The sequence below is a fragment of the Phasianus colchicus genome, chromosome 35 (genome assembly GCF_987193195.1).
Source record: "Phasianus colchicus chromosome 35, bPhaCol1.hap1.1, whole genome shotgun sequence".
Taxonomy (NCBI): Eukaryota; Metazoa; Chordata; class Aves; order Galliformes; family Phasianidae; genus Phasianus; species Phasianus colchicus.
In genome coordinates this window covers 338,604-363,187 of record NC_143470.1, presented here as the reverse complement: position 1 = coordinate 363,187, position 24,584 = coordinate 338,604, and the positions used below count along the sequence as shown (strand labels likewise).

Genomic DNA, 24,584 nt, shown 5'->3' with positions numbered 1-24,584 from the left:
ATATCTTCACTAAGGATCTGGATAGCGGGGCAGAGCGAACCCTCAGGAGATTGCCAGCTGGCACAAAACTGGGGGCAGTGACTGAGTGACCAGAGGGCCATGCAGCCATCCAGAGTGCACTCACCAGGCTGTGAGGTGGCTGACACAGGATCATGGAATCGTAGAACTGTAGGGGCTGGAAAGAACCTCTGGAGATCGCCTAGTCCAACGCCCCTGCTAAAACAGGATCCCTCCCGGAGTAACTTCATTATAAGACTCTCATGGAGTTCCTTGAGAAGTGCAGAGTCCTGCATCTGGGGAGAAACGAGCCCGGGCACCAGTGTATGCTGGTGGCACTCGGCTGGAGAGCAGCTCTGCAGGAAAGAGCCTGGGGCTCCTGGTGGACACCAAGGGGAACATGAGCTAGCACTGTGTCCTTGCCGCTAAGAAGGCTGATGGCTTCCTGGCTGCATTAGGCAGAATATTGCCAGCGTGTGATGGGAGGTGATTCTTCCCCTATGCTCAGTGTTGGTGAGTCTGCACCTGAGTGCTTGGTCCAGTTCTGACTCCTCTGACACTCGAACGTACAAGAAAGGCTCCAAAAGGGCTACCATGGTGATGAAAGTCCTGGAGCATCCCTTGTAGGAGGTAAGGCTGAGAGAGCTGGGATGCCTAAGTGTGCAATGTCTATAGAGGCCTGAAGAGAGCACTCAGAGAGGTCAGAGACAGGCTCCTTTGAGTGGTGCCCAGCGCCAGGGCAAGAGGCAGTAGGCACAGCCTGGAACACCGGTTCTGTCTGACCATCAGGAAGCACTTCTGTGCTGTGCAGATGTCAGAGCAGTGGCAAAGGTTGCCTGGAGAGGTTGTGGGGTGGATCTGTGAGGATCTCCAAAAGCAGTCTGGACGTGGTCCCAGCAACCCTGCCCTGAGTCTGCTGAGCACATGGATCCAGAGGTGTCTCCAACCTCAACCATTCTGTGATTTACTTATTTTTATTGAGTACTCAAAAATCCATATATTTGTTGGCAGAGTTGGTTTTCACAGCCGTGTTTAAAGCTTTGTGTCTCTGTGTGGTCAGCTCTTTAGAAACCAGTTGTACAATTTCAAATTCACTTATCCTCGAGCTACCAAAGATAAGCACCTGAAGCCCTTTTCTTTCTGGCTTGCTGATATATCAGGAGGGGAGTCTGCAGGGAGAGGAAGGGAAGGAAGAAAAATACAACAGAGAAACAAAAAACCGTCCAAAGAAAAACACCTATGGAAGACATAGGTAAAGGAATCTGTCAAGTTACCTAGCTCCAATTTTCATGGAAAAGGAAATAAATACTGGGAATAATTTCAGTTTCTATTCTTAGCTTCCCTTTTTGCAAAAAGGGAATCCAAGCGTGCATTTGGTTTGCCTGTGCACTGGAAGCTCTGTTGCTGCTTTTTTGCTTCCAACATAACCTCTGTTCACGTTTCTGGTTGCCTTTCAGAACCTGCTCTGCATAAGTAAAACAGAGCCAGCACGTTGGATTCAGTCTCTAAACAAAGAGGCCTTAAGCTGGCCAGAAGCAGCAGTGGAGGCATTTCATGGTGAGTAGGCACAAAAGTACAGTTCTGTGCCCAGGTGTTAAGGGCACGTAACAACTTTTTAGAAGCTAACTGTGAATGAAGAGCTTTTCCCTGCTTCTGAATTTTGCTGCGTGATTCAGGAACTTGTGTCTGATGGCAAACTCCTGCATGTTAGATTCCATGGTCATAGGGCACAGGTTGATTTGCCAGGTACTGTACTCTCATTTTAAAAACCCTCTCTAAAACCCACGTCTGACAGAAAGCTTTAGAAGTAATCTAATGTAAGTGTTACAGTGAAATAATTCTGTGCTCAAAACTGCTCCTGCTTAAACAGAGGCAGGAAATTCTTGTATCAGTACGATACTGCAGCATTTTCAGTCCAGCTGTCCATCATCTCAGCTTCGCTGAGTTCTTGAAGAGAGTTCAGAAATAGAGTGCACAAATCTTAGGTGCCTTTCAGGATACCTAGGGCAGTTGTGGTCCAGACGTGATCTCTAGTACCAACGAATGGAAATGTAGTTGAGTATTTCAGAAGTGAAAGTCTCTTTATTAATACCAGTCAATATAATTTGTGGAACATTTAGCTTCATCATTTTTGTACTTATTTGATGTATAGAAGATGAATGCTTCTATTTAATTTCTCACAGTCTCTCAGACAGCTCTCAACCTGCTATTGTAAGTTATAATCCTTTGGGTTGTGGGCTTGAAGCAAAGCTGAGAAGCCATGCCCGGCAGGAGGTGTGGGTAGCTCCAGGCCACCTTGCTGTCTCCCCAAGAGATGAGGGCTGTGGGCTAGGCGGCGGGCAGGAGTGCTGGCCAAGCAAGCATCTCTGTGGAGGAAGGCAAAGGGCAGAGGAGGTCGAAGGGGAGCTACCGGGCATGGCCTTGCTCAGCAAGGGGAGGAAAAGCAAGAAGGGCACGAGAAGGGAATAGAGAAGGGAGGCAGTAGGCGTGAAGCTGTGAGCAGAGCTGAGAGCCACTTGGCAGAGTAGCGAGCAGAGCAGGCAAGTGTTGAGATTGGGCATCAAGGTAGCAGCAAAAGCCAAGAGCATCAAGGAGGAGGAAGTGAGGAGAAGGTAAGTGAAGGGCAGGCATGGTAATGGTAGGCTAAGGCAGGGGGAAGGGGAGGGTAGGGGATGGGAGAAGAGGAAAAGGGGAGGTTTGAAGAAAAAGCTATGATTTAAAAAAAGAAAAAAAAGGGGGGGGGGGGAATGAGAAAAAAGGGGAAAAAAAAGAAAAGAAAAAAAGAAAAATAACATATGAAAAAAGACAAAAAGGAAAACTGAATAAAGAAAAGAGACAAAAGGTAAAGAGGAAAAAAGAAAGTCAAGTAAAAAGTAAAGAAGAACACCTAAGAAAAGAATGGGTGGCAACAAATAGAGAGAGAGCAGTGCATGGCACTGCAAAGGAAAGCAAGGCAAGAGTAGCAGCAAAAGCCAAGAGAATCAAGAAGATAGTGAATAGCAGGAAAGTTAAGTTGGGGCTTGGAAGGGTATTGGGTGGGAGGAGTTGTTAAAAAAATTATGAAAAAAGCATGCAGTGAAGAAAGGAATGAGCTTGGCAGTTCATCTTGGTTGTGCCGAGACTTGTTTTGCAAGCAGGTTTTCCACTTTGGCTCTGTATGATACTTTGAGCGGGTATGGAGTGGAAGAAACCCTGCAGAGCCTGGTGAGAATCAAAGCAGGAGAGAGGAAAAGTGCCCTTTGCAGCAGGGACGCCGTGCTGGCTCTGCCCATCGCTTCCAGCGCCGCCGTGGTCCTTCTCTGTCCAAGCACGTGAGCCAAGCACGTGGCCTGGTGCGTGTCCCTCCCTCCTTCCTTGTTCTCCATCCCTCCCCTTATCCATCCTTTCACTTCTGCCCACCCCTCCTTCCACCTTCTCCATCCATCCTCTTCTCCGTCCATCCTTTCACCTCTGTTCTCCATCCCACTCTCCTCCCCCCCATCCTCCCACCTCCAACCCCTATATCCCCCCCCTCCATCCCTTCCATCTCCCCATCGCCCATCTCCCCCATTCCCTCCCCACCATCTCCTCCTCCTCTGGCTTTAGCACAAACTGGGAAAAACAAGGCTGTACCCCCAGAAGTTACTGCGATCTTAAATCCTAAATTAGTTAGGAGTGTGGCTATCAGGGATGCCTGGCAGAGCCAAAATGCAGCCCCAAAGGAAGTGAAGTTAAAGGCAGGAGCCAGCCCAGTCAGCGTAAAGCAGTGCCCTTTGAGGATATGAGACTGGAGAAGGATGGAAATCATAAATAACTTCTGGAGTTTGGATTACTAATTGAATGTGAATCCAAATACAGCACCCCAATCTTGATGATGAAAAACTGGATGGCAAGAGCTGTACTTTGGTATGTAAGACTTGAGGGCAAGTAATAGAACGGTTGAAGGTATGCTCCCAGCTGTGGCAAATCCATACATTTAATTAACCAACTTATGAATGAGTAGGTGGAGTTGACCTTCTGGATTTGAAAGGTGCCTTTTTTCAAATTGATTTTTGCCGGCTTTGACCAAATGAAACCTAAAATCATTTCTCTTTGAAGAGGAGAACCCCAATCCGGGGAGGAAAGCCTCAGTTAACCTGGACAGTGTTAGCCAGGGCTGTGAGAACAGCCCAGTGAGCTGTGAGAGCTGGTCAACTCGTGAGCCTGAGACTTGGGCGCCTCCATCCAGGGTGGAACCTTACTGCATTTGTGGATGCCACAGCAACAGAAGAGGACTGTGTGCAATGGACTGTGAGTTTGCTGAATGGCTTGGTTTAAACCATTATCAAGTTTCTCACCAGAAAGCCTGAGTGATCAGAAGGAAGGAAGCCATTTGCTGAATGCCCAGAACACTTTTCTCCCACGCATATGTGGAGGTGCATGAAAAAGGTAGCTTTTATGTCAGAGCTGACTGATTGAGTATGTGTGGTGACTGAGGACTTGATTCTTCTTTTTCTTTGCTCGGGGGTTGGGTAACTGGGCGGGCCTTCCAAAGACAAGGATTTGGACTCTTGTTGTTCAGACTGTTTTAGCTCCTGTGGTTCTGAAATGGTAGAAAGCACAACAAACATGCTAGCAGGACAGAAAAGCAGGAAACTGAATACAGAATCTGTTTCCTGTGTTTATGATTCAGTTTTGCTATCTCGTTTAGCATTTTCAAATGTAACTGCATATCTAGAGCTCATGATAATTCTAGGAAAGTAAAAATGCAGTAGTTACTAAATTGGAAAGCATTCTAAGCAGAAATCTGTTTTCACCATTCCTCCCTGTTCCACTGCAGTTATTAGCAATGTTCTGTAGATTCTGAAATGTTCTGCTGGAGAACAAATACCTATTCAGCAATGCTGAAACCAGGCTGTAAATTGGCTGACAAAATCCATGAGCATTCCGTGGTTTCCAGGATTACAGCAGCACTTTGTCAGTGTACTGCTATTCCAATGAACCGACGGGCTGATCCCTAGAGGTGCTGACATGGTGATCAGTGAAATGTAGAAGGAGCATTTTCTGGCTGTGTGCAAAGATAGGATGTATTGCCCTTAAATAGAATCCTAATCAATGTCCTTCTGCAGCATTTAGGTTTATAATGTGTTTTCCAAATGCATTTTTGTTGAAAATCTCTAATGTGCTGTGAAGTACCTCACCTTCATTATAACTTGTATTTCTGAGTCAAAAGAATTGCACGCACAGAAAAATGCAATACAGAACTCAGTAAGAGGCAGTGGCAAATCTACTCTCAAAAGCCACATTCTGGGCTCTCCTGTTGCCTTCAACAATGAACTCAACAACAGGCAGTTTAGAAACTCCCTTTACACTCTGTTTTATGACTTCATTCATCGTGGATCAAAGCAGCTATATATAAGCAGAAATGCAACTTTCATTTCAGACTTTGCAAAAAATTGTTTAAATCAAGCTTCAGTTCTGAAGTAAAATTGCACAGGAATCAAGGAAACTAACTATAGTGAAGTTTTCCAGCTGGGTCAGATTAAAACAGTAGACTGAAGGTCTTGGTGCCAGCGTCACAATGGGCAGCGGCCAGCACCGGCCACGCTGTCATCGCGTCGCCGTGGCGACGTTTGTGACACGGGCACCCGGGAGGGGTATGTAGGCAGAGCACGCTGGTGGGTCCTGCATCCTGAAGGAGCATCTGGCAGAGAGCAGACGCATCTGAAGGATGAGCTCCGGCATGGCTGGCGCCAACAAGGAGCAAGCCGCCGGCACGAGGCGGAACGGGATGAGCGAGGTCGGCCCCGCAGCGAGGCGTGCCTCCAGACCGACATGCACCGAAACCGAAGGTACACGGGTCCACAGCCAGCACGGGAGCGGTGCTGCAGCCAACCCTGGCACGAGATGACACTTTCCATCTGCCACCTCGCTCCCACCTGGCAGCGGTAGCGGTGCTGGGAAGCGGCAGATGCAGAGTGTGACCTGCTTTTCCTTTGCCCTCCAGAGCGAGTTGCCGTCTGGGATGCGGTGGCCGCCTATGTACGGGAGCAGCTGCTGCTGCGGAAGGTGTGTTGGCTGCCGGGTTCCTCCTCTCCCCATCCAGCTCAGCCTGGACTTCCTCTGAGTCTCCCCCTCCACAGAAAGCAGGAAACTGCCCCCACATTTCTCTCCTGGGCATCCCACGGGCTTCCTGCAACTCCTGCACGATCACTTGTGCTGGGCACTGTCTATCTCAGGGCTGATGCCGGTCTCTGGAAGCCTCTGGATCCCATGAGGCTGCTTCTGCCCTTCCTGCTGTGCTGCATTTGGGAGGGCGAAAGGAAGGAGAGGACTGTGCAGCCCCTTCCCAAAGCCATTCCCGATGCCCTGGCTTGTGCCTCTGAACAGCGGCAGAGGGCACCTGAGCTCTGTCCCTACCTTGGACCCCTCTGGCTCTTCCTCCAGCCGTCCCATAACCCTTCCGCCCTTCCTTTCTCTTCCACTTGCAGGGGGTCTGGATTCCCACCTTCGGCTCCTTTGACACCATCTCCAAAGACATCCGCACTGAGGATGGGACCCTGACTCTGCGGTGGCCCGTGTTTCACCTGGCTACAAACCTCATAGCCACGCACCACCTCAAGGCCCGCAGGGAGTCCCTGCCAGGTAGGAGGGGGGATCAACTTTTGCTGCTTTCATGGACAGGGCAAACGGCCAGCGACTCCATTCTCAAAAGCAAACCTCCTCCTCTGAGGAGCCTGTCCAATCATGAGGCCGTTCTGGCTGATGTCCACCAGAAGCACTTCTAGGCAAGCACCTGTAGAAAACCACCCGTATCATCAACTCTGTCCCTTGCATTTTTCAGTCCATAGGAAGGTGGAGCCCCTGGAATACAGCAAGGCAGCCGCAGCTGCCTCTCTGAGCTGCGAGACACTCAGGACTTGCATCCAGAGCACCGTGTCCCTGCTCTCCGGCTGCCTGCAGAACGGGGAGAACGTTGCTGTTGTCCTAAAGGACATCGGCGTGCTCCACATCGATGGACTGACGTTCCAAATGAAATTCTTCTTTGACTTCCTCGAGAAGCTATCAGGGAAAGATACATTCAGAAGAGCTGTTTTCAAGGTGAGCTGTGTGGTTTCTCCGTGGCCCAGGCACTGCCGTGACCCTTGCTGTGCCCGCACACGGCCCACCAGGACCTGGCCAGCTGCTCGGGCCGTGCAAGTGCTGTGCTGCTGTCAGCTCTCCCCGCCTTGGGCTCCTCGTGTCCCCAATGCCTCAGCCTTCACGAGGACGTCCCACATCCTGCCCGTTTCTCCCCTGCAGGCCCCCTGGCTGCTGGACACGGTGGTGTCTCGGGTGGCACCGGTGGCCTCCATGGCGCTCTCTGGCTGCGCTGTCGTCTTTCCCATGTGAGTATGTTGGTGGCTGTAGCTGCTGCTTGATGCACCTGCTCAGCTCTCGTTCTGGAGCGCTTGTTCCTTGTGTCCATGAGTGTCCTGCCCATGAGCATATGTCACAGAATCATAGAATGGAAGGAACCCTGACAGGGCACCTAGTCCCACTCCCCTGCAGGGAACAGGGACACCTACAGCCAGATGAGGTAACTCTGAGCCTGGTCCAGCCCGACCTTGAATGCCCGTCCGGGCACCCACCACCTCTCTGGGCAAGATGTTCCGGTGCCTGCCACCCTTCTGTCAAAAGCTTATATCCAATCTAAATCTTCCCTCCTGCTGTTTGAAACTCTTTCCCCTTCACCTATCTCGACTGACCCTGCTAAAGACTTTAGAAAGTCGTGTGCTTCATGCAGCATGACAATGTGCCTGGGAGCAGGCAATCAGAGAGAGCAACAAGGATTGCTGGAGCGCTGCGTCACACCGGTCGCTGTCTTCTCCTCTCGTACAGGTTTCAAATGGAGTTTGTACCCAAACCACCGCCCACAATAAGACGCAGGTCCTCAGGAAGCATCCCTGGTCAGGAGAAACCAAATGGCAAGAAAGGTAAAGCAGCTGCCAGCTCCTTTCCGCGGCACGGGCAACCAGCTTGAGATGGGAAATCCCTTGCTGACCATCAGCCAAGGGCTCTGACTTGTGTCAAAGCTTCACGCCAGCTCAGCACGGCCTCTTCCCAAACTAAGGAATTGTTGGCCTCTCACAAACTAAGGTGCTGGGTGTGACGTGCCCTCATCCCTGGCTATGGCAGGAGGATGTGTGGATCTTAGGCCCCGCCCTTCCCTAGCAGAAGGATATGGTCCCCAAAAGCCACCCTGCCACCTCATCGTCACCACCCAGCTCCTCTTTCCCAAAGCCAACGTCACTAATGCAGTCCCAAAACAGAGCTGAATTGCAGAGAGGAGGAGTGGGGCCAGGGATGGTGTCAGGAAGGGTCCGAGGGCGGTGCAGATGTCAGCAGTGGGGGGAGCAGAGCGTCCCTCTCAGATGTTCTGGGAACAGGCCTGAGAGCCCCTTGTGAGTGAGCCAAAGGGTTTACGGTGAATCTCCTCTGCCTTCTCCATTCCAGTGTCATTTGCTGACCGTCCAACCTTCATCAAACGCTTGAGCTCAGACAGCATGGATGGAGGACAGCTCAGAAGGATAAGGAGCTCACTGCTGAAGGAGAGCTCCAAGGCCAGGTGAGGCTGGAGGCTCTGGGCTGGGATGTGCATGGGGGTGACACAGCGAGAGCCCGTTCCCTAGCCCCAAAGGGTCACTGTTGGTGGCCGCCCAACAGTGCTGAACGCAGCAGCACCCACCGTGCTGGGATGGGGACGCCAGGAGCCCCGCGGCTCACAGGGCTGGCCCCTCTCCGCATCCCAGGAGAGTCACGGGGCAGCCGGCGAGCAGTCTGTGGGGAGGGCTGCGTTGCAGCCAAGGCTCCTGGCTCAGGCTTGCAGCATGCGGCCCCAAAGCCATCAGCCACTCACGCGGACCCCTCCCGCTCTGTCCTTTCAGTCCGCTGCCACCCATCCGGAGGGCGTCTGAAGCCCAAGAGCAGCCGTTGACCTGCGAGCTGCAGGGGGAGGCAGTACCATCAAGCAAACAAGACCAGCGCCGAACACTGGGAACCAAACACGTGAGCTTCCTTGATGAAGTGCAGGAAGCAGGAAAAGCCCATCGTGAGGATGCGGTGCAAAAATTGCAGACAGCCAAGGCCGCACCCCCTCAGATCACCTTGAGGCCAGCAACACCTTTCAGAAGAAGATCTTCCTCAAGGGCTGAGTCTACAGAGCCTCAAGGCCGACCATCCAGGCTCCCACTGGCTTGTGACTCGGTGAAACTTCTCAGGCAGAGGGCAAAGAAGATCAGGCCAGTGCAGGATGCACTGGGGCAGATGGCAGCATCACCACTTCGTGGGGAGTCCAGGCTGCCTGAGGAGTCTTCCATCACCCGACCTGGACTGCTGCCACCCATAAAAGAAGAAACGGGGTCTCCCGAGTGCCAGCCTCCAAAGACCAAACCCCCAGTCCGCAGGAAGGCCACACCCTACCCACGCTGATGCGGGCATGGGGTGCCCACGACACACACAGCTCCACTGGAGGCTGCAAAACAGATGCGTCAATCCCATCTGCATCACATCTCATACTAACCAGGCTGCCCAGGACCCATCCGACCTGGCCTTGAACACCTCCAGGGACGGGGCATCCACAACCTCTCCGGGCAGCCTGTTCCAGTATCCCACCACTCTCTCTGGAAAGAACAATCCAATCTGGCATCCAATCTTCAACTCAAAACCACTTCCCCTTGGCCTGCCATTAGCTACACCATCAAAGAGTTGACTCCCCTCCTGTTTGTAGGCTCCCTTTATGTACTGGAAGGCTGCAAGGAGGTCACCCCGCTGCCTTCCCTTCTCCAGGCCAACAAGGAGATCTAGAGTGAAATGTAGAGGGGCAAAACCATCAATAAAGCCTTATCAGGGGCCTACCCTTTAAAAACCTCCAGAACGCCTGTGACAGTGTCATTGCGCCTTTTGACGCCAGCTCTTGTGCTGGTGGAGGGAGAAAGAATTGCGAGAGGGCATCAGAGCGTCTCACGGTGCTTTGATGCCCAGGGAAATCCAGCACAGTCTCTTCTGTCTTATCTGGATCACAACTTACGGGCTTTTGGCCTGGCAGGGCCCCTTTGGCCGGCTTGGAGAGGTCTGCAAATGCAGAGCTCCATGGGCCAGCCGGCCAGCCACCTCTCGCCTGGCAGTGCTCCCCTGAACGGCCAGCCGGCTTTCGGCCTGGCCCAACTGGCCCGCCAGGAGGCTTCAGGCCTTGGAAGGCTTCCCCAGCAAGTCAGCCAGCTTCACCAGAGATTCCGGATCTCCCTCAAGGCCTGAGTGCATTTATGCAATTCATTTTAGCTAGGAACTCTAAGCTGCACGTACAGAGATCCACTGGCTGTGTTTGACAGCGAGTCAATAAGAAAATAACCATCACAGAGGGACCGTTTAAGGCCACTGAAATCAAGTCGTTTCTGAGATGTGACTTGTCTGCCTCTTTACCTGATAATAACAATATGAAAATAAAACAAAAGATAATACAGTATTATTTGTTTCTCTGTATTTTAAAGGTGATTCAAAGCTTTTGCTCTACTAAAAGTAATCTTACTCAAGACAAGGCTCTGGGCAGGAAACTGGAAATAAGACGGTGGACCAGGTGACAGAACAGGCAGTTGGCAAAGGCTTTAATTCCAGATGGCAAACTTAACATCTCTGAACCTGAGGCGGAACCTGTAAAATATTCCAGAGAGGACAGGAATCTAATTAATGATTTAGGAGGGAAGAGAGCAAGCTGACAGAGGGGTGCGCGCCCAGATGGACACACTGTTATGCCCTTCAGTATCTTATGGGAGTGGGTTCCAAGGAAGATGATAAAACGTACTTGGGGAACAGACACTACAAAGGACAATCCTAGTACCAGGAACAGGGCACAAGTGGGGCTATTGGGAAAGGGAGCCTTCTGGGGCAACAATGGCAAATTGATTTCTCGGAACTCCCAAGAAAAGGGGGGTATTGCTGTGTGTTGGTACTGGTAGCTTCTTAGGGTGGCTGCAGGCATTCCCTTGTAGAACTAATAAGGCACAGGAGGTAACTGAAGTGTTGTTGCAGGAGGTTATTCCAGGATGCCAGGGAACTACTTGTGCTGTCAAGGAAAGTGCAGGGCTGAAAGTTAAACTCATAAAGAAAAGATGAGTTGGTTACTAATTTGCTTTATCTCAATGTACACGGGAGGTGTTTTAGCCTGGGAAGAGACCTCCTTTTACAGCGTAACTCCTCTTACAGGTTCCGGGTTCTTTAGCAGCCAAAGGAGTGGCTCCAAACAATGGGACGTGGGTCCTGTACCCCCGGGGCCACCCCCACTGGTCCCCATGGAGGGAGTGGGGCCTGGGGGCACGCTGCTCGTTGAGGCAGAAATCATATTTTCCTGTTGATCCCTCCATCCACCTGTATTTGCATCCATCCTTTCATCCAACAATCGTTCCATCCACCCAGTGATCCTTCAATCTGTTTTTCCCTCCCTCCCTCCCTCCAACAGTTCTCTCCTCCATTGGTCCCTCTGTCCATCTGTTCCTCTGTTCCAGCAGCCTCCCCCTGTTACCCACCAGAACCTCCTCTGGAGCTTTGGGGATCTCCCCAGAATGGTGCCTTCAGGCATTTTCTTGCTCTCCTGCAAGTGCTCATTTTCTGGTCCCTCTCCCTTGCATCACCCCATCCCTTTGCTCAGCAGCCCTCCCCATTCTTAGTTGAAAGCCTCCCTTGTGAAGCTGCCATCCTACTGACAAAAATATCCTCGCCTCCCTTAGGGAGGTGGGTCCCATCCCTTCCAAGCAGACACCAATCCGCAAATAGGTGCTGCAGACACAGAACCCAAGGCCCTGCCACCAGCACCAGTCCTGCAGCCAAGGACTGGCACGCACCACCTCCTTTCACCCCTGTCCCACAGCACCCCTGGGCCCCCACACCCTGGACTCCCAGCCCGAGAGCTCTGCAGTCCCTTTGGATGCCGTGTTACCCGTGCCCACCTTTCTTCCTGCTGGCCTTGCACGGTGAACCACACGAGGTGGAAGGTTGGATGGACCGCATCCATCGCTTGGAGGCACCTCAGCCTCCTCTCCAGCACTGAGGGCGCTGGAGCTGCGCTGGAGCTGCCGGCCCTTCTGTGGGGCAGGAGCGTCCTCTGCTGCCAGGATTCTCCAGCTTCAGTCCGTCACCAGCTGTGAGGCTGTGCCGTGGGGCTGCAGTGCGGGGCCTGCAGCTCAGAAAAGCCCCTGAGCACTGCGGAGACAAGCAGGCGCTCTGTGATGCCTTCACAGTGTTATTCACTGTGGGAGAGACATGTTGTTTCTGCACTGGATATTGAGATGGACAGTTGAGTTAAAGAAGTGGAACATAACGCGTTTGTATTCTGTAGCTTGTCTTTAGGAGTAGCTGGTGTGAAAAGTAGAAATATCATGTACATATTAGTAACATCTTTTAGAAACATAATTACTGAGCTATGCCACAAATTCTTCCTTACAAAGTTGCAATAGGTCTTAAATCTTTTAAACAATGTAGGTATAGTATTCTGAACTGGAAAACATTGTAAGACTGGTAAGCCAGCAAACGCGAAATACATTTAACAAGCTTTCCAGGAGCCAGGGCCTTTACACAAAGCAGAACTGTCCCACGCTGTGGCAATGTCAGGATGCCACAGGCAGACTCCAGGATACTCCCCTCTATCCTCCCTCCAAGCTCATCTCTATGCAAGGACAGACGGGTGACCAGAACAATGACCCAGTGTAAAGGGCACAAATGCCAGGGGGGTAATTAAACAATTAAGAGGTTAGGTTTATGTTTATGTTGTAAAGCAGGCATCCGAAAGTGATGACCGGATGTTTGTTAAGAAAGCCATGGTTAGAAGGCAATTAACCAATCAAGATATTTGTGTTTGGATGGCAAGGATTTGTGTTTGCTTGGTATTTGTGTGATTAGTGAAGCGTCCCAAAAGAGTGTGAACCTGCAGTACTCAGCCAGTGAGGAACCAGGGCAGAAAGAGATCAGCGTTGGGCAATAGGGGATAAAAGGTGGAGCACTGTTTTCTGTGAGCTCCTGCTTGCAGGAGGCCCAACATGGCAACTGCAACTAAAATCTGCTTTATCAGAGATACCGTCCTGGAAAATTATTTGGATACTTCCAACATCACCAACAGTTACAAACACCTGCAAAAGCAAACAGGAACCACGTTCTGTAGTGATAAGAACGCACAGCTTAGCAGACAGGAGCGTAGGGCTTGGGAGGAAGTTGTATCTCAGAGGTTGGTAGAGAATTTCACATCATGAAGGCAGCACCAGCAGAGTTTCTAACGGCAGTGCTATCCAGGAGTCCCAGCAGGAGGTGCTGGCACATTTGGTACGTGACCCCAGCACAAGGCAGCTCAGCATGAGGCATCAGGCAGAGCTGATGAGATGTGCGTTATGGACAAGTCATTCTTTCATAGGTACCATTCCATGACAGCAATTAACTGAGAGCAAAGGCTTGACACACACACCTGATGGTTTACACTCCCCCCAGTCAGGGCAAACAGACCAAGACTATGAGGCTGACCTGCAACCGGGCACAGTGCAGCTCAAGTTCCTTCTGCAGTCACTGGGGCAGCTTCCCCACCTCCAGCCCTACAGGCAACGTACACACAAAGCGCAGCACGGCTGGTCGTGCTCCACACTCAGACAGCAGGTTGACAAGTTGGAGCTTTACAAGGACGTGGAGATCACTTCATGATCTCTGCCTTCCATGCTGGAGCAACAGCCAGTTGTACTTAGGTTTCTGAAGCCCCTTTCAGTCTCAGGAGGGAATAACACAGCCCAAATGCAATGGATGCAATGGGGCTCTCTCTAGGACACCTGCTGCCTCAGAAGAGTTCCCATCTCCTGAACAGCTATGGAGCTCCTACAAAAGCATCCCACACAAACAAGGAAGGAAAGAAAAACCCAGGACACTGTGGAGGGGTCCTACCTCTCAGCAGGTGATCCCTGTTCCGTGTACAGAGGATGGACATAAACTGCACCTCATCTGTTCCCCATTTCTGCTCCCCCACTTCGTATAGGCACTTACAGACATGGATGACAAAGTAAGGCTCATGGAGAAGACTGGGTGTACAGGAGATCTTTAATTCCTTGGAGCTAGAGCACTGCTGGCCCGTACTTGTCTACATCATGGATATTTTCCAACAAGCACCAACCAGGCACGGCAACTCACAACCAAAATGTCATTGCCCCTGCCAAGTAACCAGCCTGTCTAGAGACCTCTCATTAGAGACTTGCAAACAAGACTAGAACCATTATGCCCATTTCACAGGTTGGCTTCTCTTCACCACGCATCACATGCACAAGAATAGATTGGGAAGCACATTACTTCATGTTACTTACACACCTGAGCATCCTGCTGAGCAAAGGCATCACTCCCTCATCTCTGTTTGCCTGCAAAGACACAAGGATAGAAGACTCAGTTCACCAGAGCATCTACTGGAAACAACTCCTGAGAACTCCCCATTCAGGAACAGCTGCTGGAGATGGATAATGGAGTGCACCAAAGGGAACACTAGCTTACAAACACAGTGAAACACAGCTCAGGTGTGCTTCGGGCTTCCTTCTGAAACAAGCAGCAACCCACTTTACTGGGATGTTTAAAAAAGGGCCCACAGCACTCATGCACACCCAGAGTCAGAGTCTCCTCCCTGCAGAAGCTGGGTTTGAGGAGCAGGCCATGGGACACACAGGGAGAGAAAAAGCCAGCCTGGAGCTCCTCACCACTGAGTGCAGAGCTGTGCCCACAGCTCTGAAGATTCACCCCCTCCTCCCCTCAGCGTGGCTCACCGCTGCGAGGGACACGAGGACCCTTCGAAACATGGAAGATGTGTCAGATATGATGTCATCCTCAAGGGAGCAGCCAGATTCTAGCAAGAACACACACACAGCACCCGTTAGGAGCAGGGCCACCACCTGGGTGCTGCCCACAACATTTACCAGCCATAACCTGCTAAGTACAGAACTGGGCCCAGGGCTCTCAGCATCACTGCAGCACTCCAGCCATCATCATTAGTGATGCAGTCTCCAATTAAGAAGCACAGACAGTAGGAAACTGGCAAGAGAGCCACACGTCCCGCTGACAGACAGAATGCTCCTCCCCATTTTATTTATACCAGTTCAGTTGCTGGTGAAATTCTAGTCTAGCTTCTCTCTGGACAAACAGCAACAGCCACGTTGGCCAGTGTGTCACACCTAAAAGCTCCCCAGATTCCTTCCTCTTCACGTCTGCCTGCACACACACAAACTGACTGTCAGACAGCAGGACAAGGCCTGGCCTTTTGCTCTACTTACAAAGCTTGTGGTTCTCATCCATGTGACGAATCTCTTCATCGGTGTGAGAAGCCACAATTTCAATCAGGCAACTTTCATCTGTTCCTGCTCCCTAGGGAATCACCAAGGCAAGATTTAAGATACCAGCAACTGCTCGTGACGTGCAACCAGGTTCCTTTAATAATAATTTAGGTTAACGATAAATAAGAAGACATACATAACAAAGCAGTAAGTCCTTGGCCAGAACTTAAGCAATACGAAAGGAAGACTTCCAAACCTTCACAGCCCTCCTTAGTTTGTGCACGTCATACATGGTGGTGGCAGTCATCATCCCAGTGATCACTCTCTCAAAACTCCCACTCAGCTTCAAGTCACTTCAAGTCATCAATCAAAAAATCAAAGGCCAAGAGAGGAGAAAGGAGTTGGCAGAAGGTACGGCCTTCGAGGACAGAAGGAACTGAGCTGTTCACCACTCCTCTTCAGGCTCCAACCTTCCTTGCATCAACAACTGCTCTGAACTGAACAAGAACAAAACAACCTTGGTCAGGTAAAGTCTCTGCTGACCTTTCTCTTAGGGAGATTGGGTCGTTGTTCGCTTTTCACCCGAGTGACACAACCACGTTCACACATCTCTGCAGACCACCTACCCTGCCACTGGTGCTCTTAGAGGTGACCAGAACTCACTGACGTTGGGAAACATTCAGTTTGGTCAAGATGTCGATGATGGCATCTTCATCCGTGCCTGCAAGAAACAAATGGAAGCTAGTCAGGCTGCTCGCACAAGAATCACAAGTGCCCTCTGCTCTTGTGCCACCTCCAGTCCCCTACACAGCCAGCTCTCCACAGCCCCAGGACTACAGCTATGCACACAAAGCTGCCAGGACCCACACCTCCAGGGCAGCTGCATTTCGGGACATGAAGGGCAGTTCTGTTTCCACTTTCCAAACATCTTTAGGGCAGTTGTGCAGCAGAGCAATGCAAGCAGCTACGCTTCCCTCTAACAAACCACCAGAGCAGCCATTCCCAGTGCTGGGGAAAAAATAAAAGCTGACCCGAGGAGGGAGGGAGATCGACTTACCAAAGCCCTTCATGGCCTTCCTGAGAGCCTGCGCTTCTTGCTCAGCACTGAAACCTGAGACCCCCTTGACTGTTGCCTAAGGCCACAAGAAAAGGATTTAGCAAAGGAAGGCTTGCCCCGATGCACACATAGAGTTGAAATGAAAAAAAACAAACATAAAAGATGAACACAGAGATGATAAAACTCCACCCACACAAGTGATATGTATCAGGCTTCTGTCTCACGCAGCAGCCTATTCTAGTGGGACTTTCCAAGCACATCAGAAAGAAGCCACAGGGACACAACTACATGGAGAACATTTCTCCACATTGCTGCCCATGGAGTTATCTGGTTTCCAGTGAAACAAAAGCTGGACCACCTGCCATCTGTGTTCAGGCCCACCAGGCCCTCTTCCTACCAGTTCTCCATGTCAGTCATAAAGCAGCGTGCTCCCATCATAGCCCTAGTCCTGACTTGTAGCAGGTAAGGACCGTTATTCTGCACCATTACTTTTGCTCTGCTCGACGCTGGTGAGGCTGCACCTGGAGAACAGCGTCCAGGTCTGGGCTCCCAGTACAAGAGACAGCTGGACATACTGGAAAGAGTCCAGCGGAGGGCTACCAAGATGGTGAAGGGACTGGAGCACCTCTTCTACCACAAGAGGCTGAGAGACAGGGGCTGCTCAGCCTGGAGAAGGGCAGCTCAGGGGATCCCACCCACGGCCACCAATCCCTGCAGGGAGGGGCACAGAGGACGGAGCCAGGCTGCATCCAGCGGAGCCCAGCGCCAGGACCAGAGGTTGCCACCACACAAAACAGCGCTCAGCTCCACGGAGCCGGGGCTTCGGAAAACAGGCACGGGAACAACCACTGCACGGGCGGAACCCTGTGGGCTGAACCAGGAGGGAGCAGCGCGCCCAGAGAGTTGATCTGCAAAAATCCTTTTTCCAGAGAAGCCGCGCCGAGTTCCCGCAACACGACGACCGCAGGCATCGCCGCGGGCAGCCGGGCCGGGGCCGTCCGGGGCGCGCGCGCTGATGACGCAATGACGGCGCGACCGCGGGAGGAAACGACCCCGCGCCCAGCACCCGCCCCGCTCGGCACACCGACCAATGGCAGAGCGGAGGAGGCGGGGCCGAGCGCGGGCTCTCCGCCAACGGCGGACGCGGCCGCGGGCACCGCCGCCGCCCCCGTCCGTCCCCCGTCGGAACGCAGCCGATCTCGGAGGGGGAACCGCGCCGTCCTCCGTCGTGGCGGCGAGGCGCTGCCGGGCTGCGAGAAGCGGCGGCTGACCGCGAGCGGCGGGACCCGCCCGGTGCCCGGGAGCGGCTCCCGGCTGAGCCGGGCGGCCCCGAAAGAGAGGGAGCGATCCCACGGATCGACTCGCGTTCGAGCCCGGCACGGAGTCCGGCGGGCGCCTTCGCTTCTCGCTCGGCTCCGATCGTCGGCGGCGCCGTGCTGAGCTGCTGCCCCGCAGCTGCCGTCTCCAAGCGCCGCTTTCCGTCTGTCCGTCTGTCCCCGCGCGGAGCTCCCGGAGCTGCGCGAAGCCGACGTGGAGCCGCTTCGTGTTGGCCCCGAGGAGGGAAGCTGTGAGGGGGGAACGATCGTTCGGACGGGAGCCGGCTGGGAATGCGGTCATTTCTCTGTGGGTTGCTCTGCGTGTTCAACGATTAAACGTTCAGCGTTCGTTTTGCTACGTCTCTGCCCGCGGTCGTTTCTGCAGCTCCACGAACCCACCGCGTCCAGTGCCCACCGCTGGGGAAGGACGGGGCGGCGCAAACGGCCGCGTCGTAGGACTGCGACCACCAGCCCCGTTCCTCCCCCCGCGTCCCCTGCCCTCCTCAGCACCGCGTGGGAAATGTTGGGGTGGGATTCTGGGAGAGCTGGGGCGGCTCAGCCTGCAGAAGAGGCTCGGGCAGATCCCGGGCACGGCCATCGGTCCCTGCAGGGAGGTGCGGAGAGCAGGGAGCCAGGCTGCGCCCGGCGCTGCCCAGCAGCAGGACCGGAGGCTCGCGCTGCAGCACAGCAGGTTCCCGTGCAATGCTGCCACCGCCGCGCTGCTGCTCCCTGCTTGCACTAGGCATGCTGCAGAGCACGTGCAGACGGTGCACGCCACAATCCCCCAGTTTCCCTGTTCCACCCTTTCTCCAGCTCCAGACCCCGTTTCCACCTCACAGAAGCCCCGCTCACACCTTTCCCCCCTAGAAGCTTCACTAACCCCTTTCTCCCTCCCACGACCTCCCCTATCCACCCCTGGAGTCATGCAGAAGAATCTGGAGATGTGCTAGAGGGGTTTGGGGCGTGCGGGAGGGGCCCCAGGTAGGTCCAGGGAGTCCTTGGATTCATTCAGAAGGGTCTGCAGATGTCCAGGTAGGGTCTTGAGGGTGCCCAGGGGGTCTCCAGGATAGTCCCAGGGATCCCTTGAAGGACCTGGAAGCTCCGAGGATGGGCCCAGGAGTTCCCAGGAGCCACTGGGATGATCTGGAGATGTCCCACCAGTAGAGTCTGGTAGGGTCCAGAGAATCGTCATGTGAGGCTGAGTGGTCCTGGAGTCATCCAGAAGGGTCTGGGGATGTCCCAGAGAGAACTTGGAGGGTCCAGGGGATCCTCACGTTGATCCAGGGAGTCCTCGGATTCATCCAGAAGGGTCTGCAGATGTCCCGGAATGAGCCTGTGGGGTCCACGGAGTCCTCAAGTGGGTTCAGAGGGTCCTGTAGTCTTCTGCAAGGATCTGTAGTCTTCTGAAAGGCTCTGGAGATGTCCCAGAGATGTCCCAGAAATGTCTTGAGGTGTCTGGGGCTCCTGGACTCATCCAGAAGGGTCTGGAGATGTCCCAGAGGGGTGTCGGGGTGACCAGAGTGTCCCTAGTGGTTCCTGCTGTGCTCCAGTGTTCTCAAATGGGGATTTTCAGGACAACCTCACATAGTGACATGTTCTCAGTCTGCTCTGTCCCCATGAGATCGCCCCCAAAAATGTCTGTTTCCATTAAAATAAATACAGAATCACAGAATTGCCAGGGTTGGAAGGGACCTCAAGGATCATGAATCTCCAACCCCCCTGCCACACGCAGGGCCACCAACCATTCCACCTAATGCTGGACCAGACTGCCCAGGGCCCCATCCAATCTGGCCTTGAACACCTCCAGGGACGGGGCATCCACAACCTCCCTGGGCAGCCTGTTCCAGTACCTCACCACTCTCTCCGTAAAGAATTTCCCCCTGACGTCCAACCTAAATCTCCCTTCCCTCAGCTTAAAACCATTTCCCCTTGTCCTGCTGTCACTCACCCTTTCAAAGAGTTGATTCCCCTCCTGTTTGTAGGCTCCCTTTAGGTACTGAAAGGCTGCAATGAGGTCACCCCGCAGCCTTCTTTTCTCCAGGCTGAACAAGCCCAGCTCTTTCAGCCTGTCCTCATAGGGAAGGTGCTCCAGTCCCCTGATCATCTTCGTGGCCCTCCTCTGGACCCTCTCCAACAGCTCCCTGTCTTTCTCGTACTGGGGGCTCCAGACCTGGACGCAGTATTCCAGATGGGGCCTCACAAGAGCAGAGTAGAGGGGAACAATCACCTCTCTGTCCCTGCTGGCCACCCCTCTTTTGATGGAGCCCAGGATCCCATTTGCCTTCCGAGCCACAAGGGCACGCTGCTGGCTCATGTTAAGTTTTTCGTCTACAATACGTCAATTTTGTTCTATGTTGTTGTATTCTGCTGTATTTTGATGTGGAACAGCATCACGGCTGTTCCACATCGAGGTCACCCTCTGTCACGGTGTCACCTGAAGACAGTGACACTCAGTGCCATCCAGTGAAGGTGACACCACCAACCCCATGTCACACCCCACGTGTCCCCCGACTGTCCCCAGCCCCCCTCCCTGAACCCCTCCTCGCCACCTCTTCAATGAGGATGTCACCGCGCTGCAGTTGTGCCACCATGGCAGGGGAGACAGCTGGGGACAGTCACGGACAGCCAGGGTGACAGCGTCACCCGGCTCCAGGAGCTGCAGGATGCTGATGGGGCTCTCGAGGTACGTTGGTACGGCCCCGGGTTCCACGGTTACAGTGACAGTGAGAACTTTGGGGACAGGCGGTTGTCCCAGTGTCACCCAGTGGCCTTGGGCCTTGTTTCCGTGGTGCCTAGTACGGGGGATTGGCAAGAAACATCCATTCCTGAAAGGAAGTGGGGAAAAAATACAACAAAATTGACATAGCTTATATTTTAATGGAAACAGACATTATTGGGAGCGATCTCATGGGGACAAAGCAGCCCGAGAACGTGTCACTACATGAGGCTGTCCTAAAATTCCCCATTCGAGAACTCTGGAGCACACCAGGAACCACTAGGGGACACTCTGGTCACCCCGACACCCCTCTGGGACATGGCCAGACCATTCTTGATGAATGCAAACACTCCCTGGACCCGCCTGGGGACACCCTGCATGCCCCAAACCCCTCTAGGACATCTCCAGATTCTTCTGCATGACTCCAGGGCTGGATAGGGGAGGTTGCGTGGGGGGGAAAGGGGTTAGTGAGGCTTCTAGAGGTGGAAAGATGGTCTGGAGTTGGAGAAAGGGTGGAACAAGGAAACTGGGGGATCTGGTGAGCCAGAAGCCCTGTGATGCGGAAAGGGGGCCTGGGGGTGGAGAGAGGGGATTTTGAGGGGGAACAGGGGAGAAAGAGGCTTCTGTGAGTGGAAAGGGGGTCTGGGGGTGGAGGGGTACATTGTGGTGGGGAATACTATGGAGGGGAACTTGAGGGGTTGAAAGGGGAAGAGGGGGCTTTTCAGGGCAGAAAGGGGGGTCTGGGAGTGGACGGGGGATTGTGAGGGGGAAAAAAAAGGTGAGTGGGGTCTCTACTGGGAGGAAAGGGGGTATAGGAATGGAGAGGGGGTGGCAGGGGAAATCTGGGGGTTGTGGGAGGTTTCTACGGGTTGGAAGGGGAGTCTGGGGTAGACCTCAGGGGAGTACTGGGGGGAGGAGAGTGGGTTGCCTATGGGGTTGAAAAAGAGTTGGAGGGGAATTTAGTGGGCTGTGGAAGGGGAAGGGGTGAACAGAGCCTCTACAAGGCAGAAAGTGCATCTGAGGCCGGAGGGAGGAGTGGGAGGAGAGAGCCAGGGGTTGTGGGGGGCTTCTGTTGGGCAGAAAAGGAGTCCGGTTGGGGGGAATGGAGGTCCAAGTGGGGGAAACAGACTCCAGGGGTCAGGGAAGAGTACACGGGGGGGGTACAGGGGGCTCTAAGGTCAGAAAAAGGGGCCAGGAGGTGGGGGGAGAAGGGAGGACACGGGACCCTGGGGGTCAAAGAGAGGGGAATAGGGGAATAATCGGAGACTCTGTGGATCAGAATGGGGGAATTGGAGTGGGAGTACCTGGGGGAGGAGAGGGGATTCTGGGGGTCAGATAGAGGGGACTGGGAAAGTGGGGGAACTCTAGGGGACAGAATGGGGAGACTCGTGACGGGGTGGGGGGACACGAGGGATTTAGAACGGGGGGCTGGGGAGGGATCGGGGGGGGAAGGTGCAGACAGGTGGACCCTGGGGGTCAGAATGGGGGAGGCACAGAGGGGAGGGGTGGAAGAGGACTACACTGATCAGAACGGGGGAACTGGGAGTAAATGGGGGAGGAGGAGCAACCCCGGGGGTCACACGGAGGGACGGGGGGGTTGTGGGCGACCAGCGGCAGGGGGAGGGGAGGAGGGCAGTGAAACACACGGGGTGGGGGAGGCGGGGAGACACAGGGCAGCCGCCCCCGCCGAGCGGAAGCCCCGAGCGGCACAGAGACCCCACGGGGCCAACGCGGAGCGGCACGCGGCCCCCAACCCCCTTCAGCCCGGCCCCCGCCCCGGTGCCCCCCCCGAACGCCCACCCGTCGAAGCCGAGGCGGCGCTCGGAGCCCCGCGGTGCCCCGCACCACTTCCGCACGGCCGCCTCCCGCTCGGGTCGCGGGGCTGATGACGTCACTCGGCGGGGACGGCGCAGGCGCCGCGGCAGCGGAGCGGCGCAGGCGCGCTGAGGCGCCGTCGCTCCGGCGACGCCGTCGCGCATGCGCCGTCGCCGCGGGGCCGGCTTCGCGCGCTGCCATGAGGGAGGGCGCGCCGTCGCCACGGCAACGCGGCCTGCACGCACGGCCTGAAGCCGGAGTGGGGCTGGAGGGACGGCGGGGGCCGAAGATGAGTGGGGGGGAACGGAGAGCCCTCAGGGATCTCCTGCGGAGCTGGGGGAGGGGAAGGGGAAGGGCGGAGCTCCGGGGATGGCGGCCCGGAGGGAGTGGGGCTGTGGGGTGGGAGATCCGCAGGGAGACGCAGTGGAACGCTGGGATCCGGGCAGAACGTGGAGATATGGGAAAAGGAGCACCGGGATCTGGACAACACGGTGAGAGCTAGGCTGAAAGGAAGCAGGGAAAGGAAGAAAGGAAAGTGAAAAAGAGAAGAAAGAAGGGCAAAGAAAGGGAAGAAAGACAGGAAAGAAAGAGAGAGAGAGAGAGAAAGGAAGAAGGGAGGAAGGGGGGAAGGGAGGGAGGAAAGGGAAGGGAAGGAAGGGAAAGGGAAGGGGAAGGGAAGAAGGGGAAGGGGAATCTCCATCCCCTGTTGGACACGGGGGAACGCAGCGAGCAAGGATCCGGATCAGGCTGAGGTACTCAGTGCCTTCTTTGCCTCAGTCTTTCCCAGTGAGGCGGGTTGTTCCCTGGGCACACAGCCCTTTGTGCTGGTAGATAGGGATGGGGAACAGAATAGGCATAACCCACGGCGAGATGGCTTTGGACCTGCTCCGAAAGCTGCACGCCCACAAGTCCATGGGGCCGGATGGATTGCAGCCTGGGGTGCTGAGGGAGTTGGCAGATGTGGCTGCAAAGCCGCTCTCCATCATCCTTCAGCAGCCCTGGCTAAGCGGGGATGTGTCCCTGACCGTCCCTGAATGCGTCCAAAAGACGTCTGGCTGTGGTGCTCAGGGACATGATTTAGTGGTGGGTTGTTAGAGTGAGGGGAGGATGGTCAGGTTGCGGTTGGACTCGGTGATCTTTAATGTTCTGTAGTCCCCCAGGTCCTGCAGGGCGGCGCTGCATTCACTGAGCAGCAAGGCGTGGTGCAGGGGATGTACCGCCTGTCCGGCGTCCGGCAGTTACGCCTGCCAGCTCAATAAAAGCTGTCCCTAAGATGCTGTGCTGTGCAGCTGTGGAGCCACACTGCTCCGCAACAGGTATAATGTGTCCTGATTAAAAAAATATTAATAATAAAATAAAAATTTGGAAATTGGTACAAAACACAGCAGCGTCACTTTAAAATGCAATTTGTGTTTTCATTGCCAGGGGTGTTACAGCCCAAAGGTTATAAAGAAGTTAATATAAAGGAGGATAAAATACAGATGTTCCGTACAGAAAAGCAAAGAGGAAAGGTTGTGAGGGGTTTCCCAATGAGAGGTAAGATTCCAGAAAGGGACACGTAGAGAGAACCCAGAGGGATACTGAGGCAAAGGTAACAGTGACTGCTACAAAACCAATGGTACAGAGAGAGAATTCCCTGCCAGGAGTAGCTCACAGTCCGGTGATAAAGATTCACAGCACTGGCTGCAAGCTGTGTTTTAATTAAAAACGCTAATTAAAAACAATCTGGATTTCTGAGTTAGCTGTACTTTTAGTAGGGGGGGATGGCTAAACGGTGCTGCAAAAGAGGGGTGCAAGAAGGGGCACAGCAATGGGGGGTTGTGCACAGAGGAAGCGATGCAAAGCCTCATGCAAACCGGAGGGCTAAGGGGGGTGGCAGGCTATTGGGGCCACAGCAACGAAGCGGGGGGGGCACAGGAAGGGAAGCAGGAATGGGAACTGGTGGGGGGAGGAGGAGGAAGGCAATATGGCCGCAGTGTGCAAGATGGGATGGTGTTTTTCACAGCAGGTGGAAGGGTGATGGGCTGTACACGTGTGTGTGGCACAGGGGGTGGAGCCGAGCGCAGTGGCCTAGTCCTAACTGGGCAACGTCAGGTGTCAGCAACAGCAGGAGAACTTGGAGCACTGCCTCCAATGAGAGCAGTGCCAGGATGGCAGCTTGGTGGTCCAAAGCTGCATAGTTTCTACTCTGGACCAGTAGTAGTGCAGCAGCTCATGGAATGTCGCTGGACAAATCAGGCCGTGCGCTCTTTGTCAATCCCTAATTGTGACTGTTTTTTCTTGACTGCAACTAAACTTGGGTGGAGCGGCTGTGGGGGCGGGGCCTCGGGGTGCTCTGTATTGCCATAGGGGATGGGATTGGGATCGGAATTGGGATTGGGGATGTGGGATTGCGATTGGGATGAGGGCTC

At 54.0% G+C, this 24,584-nt stretch overlaps 1 protein-coding gene and 1 long non-coding RNA gene across 6 annotated transcripts; one reads left to right on the top strand and one right to left on the bottom strand.

The window, feature by feature from the left end:
• The first annotated feature begins 5,698 nt into the window (after window positions 1-5,698).
• On the top strand, window positions 5,699-10,251 carry LOC149913656 (uncharacterized). Its single transcript, XM_090128981.1, has 8 exons — window positions 5,699-5,807; window positions 5,963-6,024; window positions 6,447-6,600; window positions 6,800-7,343; window positions 7,837-7,931; window positions 8,452-8,563; window positions 8,883-9,003; window positions 10,174-10,251. The coding sequence occupies exons 1-8, from the start codon at window positions 5,699-5,701 to the stop codon at window positions 10,249-10,251; spliced, it is 1,275 nt and encodes a 424-aa protein (XP_089985107.1).
• Window positions 10,252-10,423: 172 nt separating this feature from the next.
• On the bottom strand, window positions 10,424-17,394 carry LOC149913655 (uncharacterized). Of its 5 annotated transcripts, none has more exons than XR_016461060.1 (5): window positions 15,526-17,394; window positions 15,270-15,360; window positions 14,766-14,845; window positions 11,937-14,369; window positions 10,424-11,056 (listed from the first exon to the last, which is right to left on the bottom strand). It is a non-coding gene; the product is annotated as an uncharacterized LOC149913655 (long non-coding RNA). The 5 variants fall into 5 exon arrangements; XR_016461057.1 differs by having other exon boundaries at window positions 10,424-14,369; window positions 15,526-15,990; window positions 16,327-17,394; XR_016461056.1 differs by having other exon boundaries at window positions 10,424-14,369.
• Window positions 17,395-24,584: the final 7,190 nt, after the last annotated feature.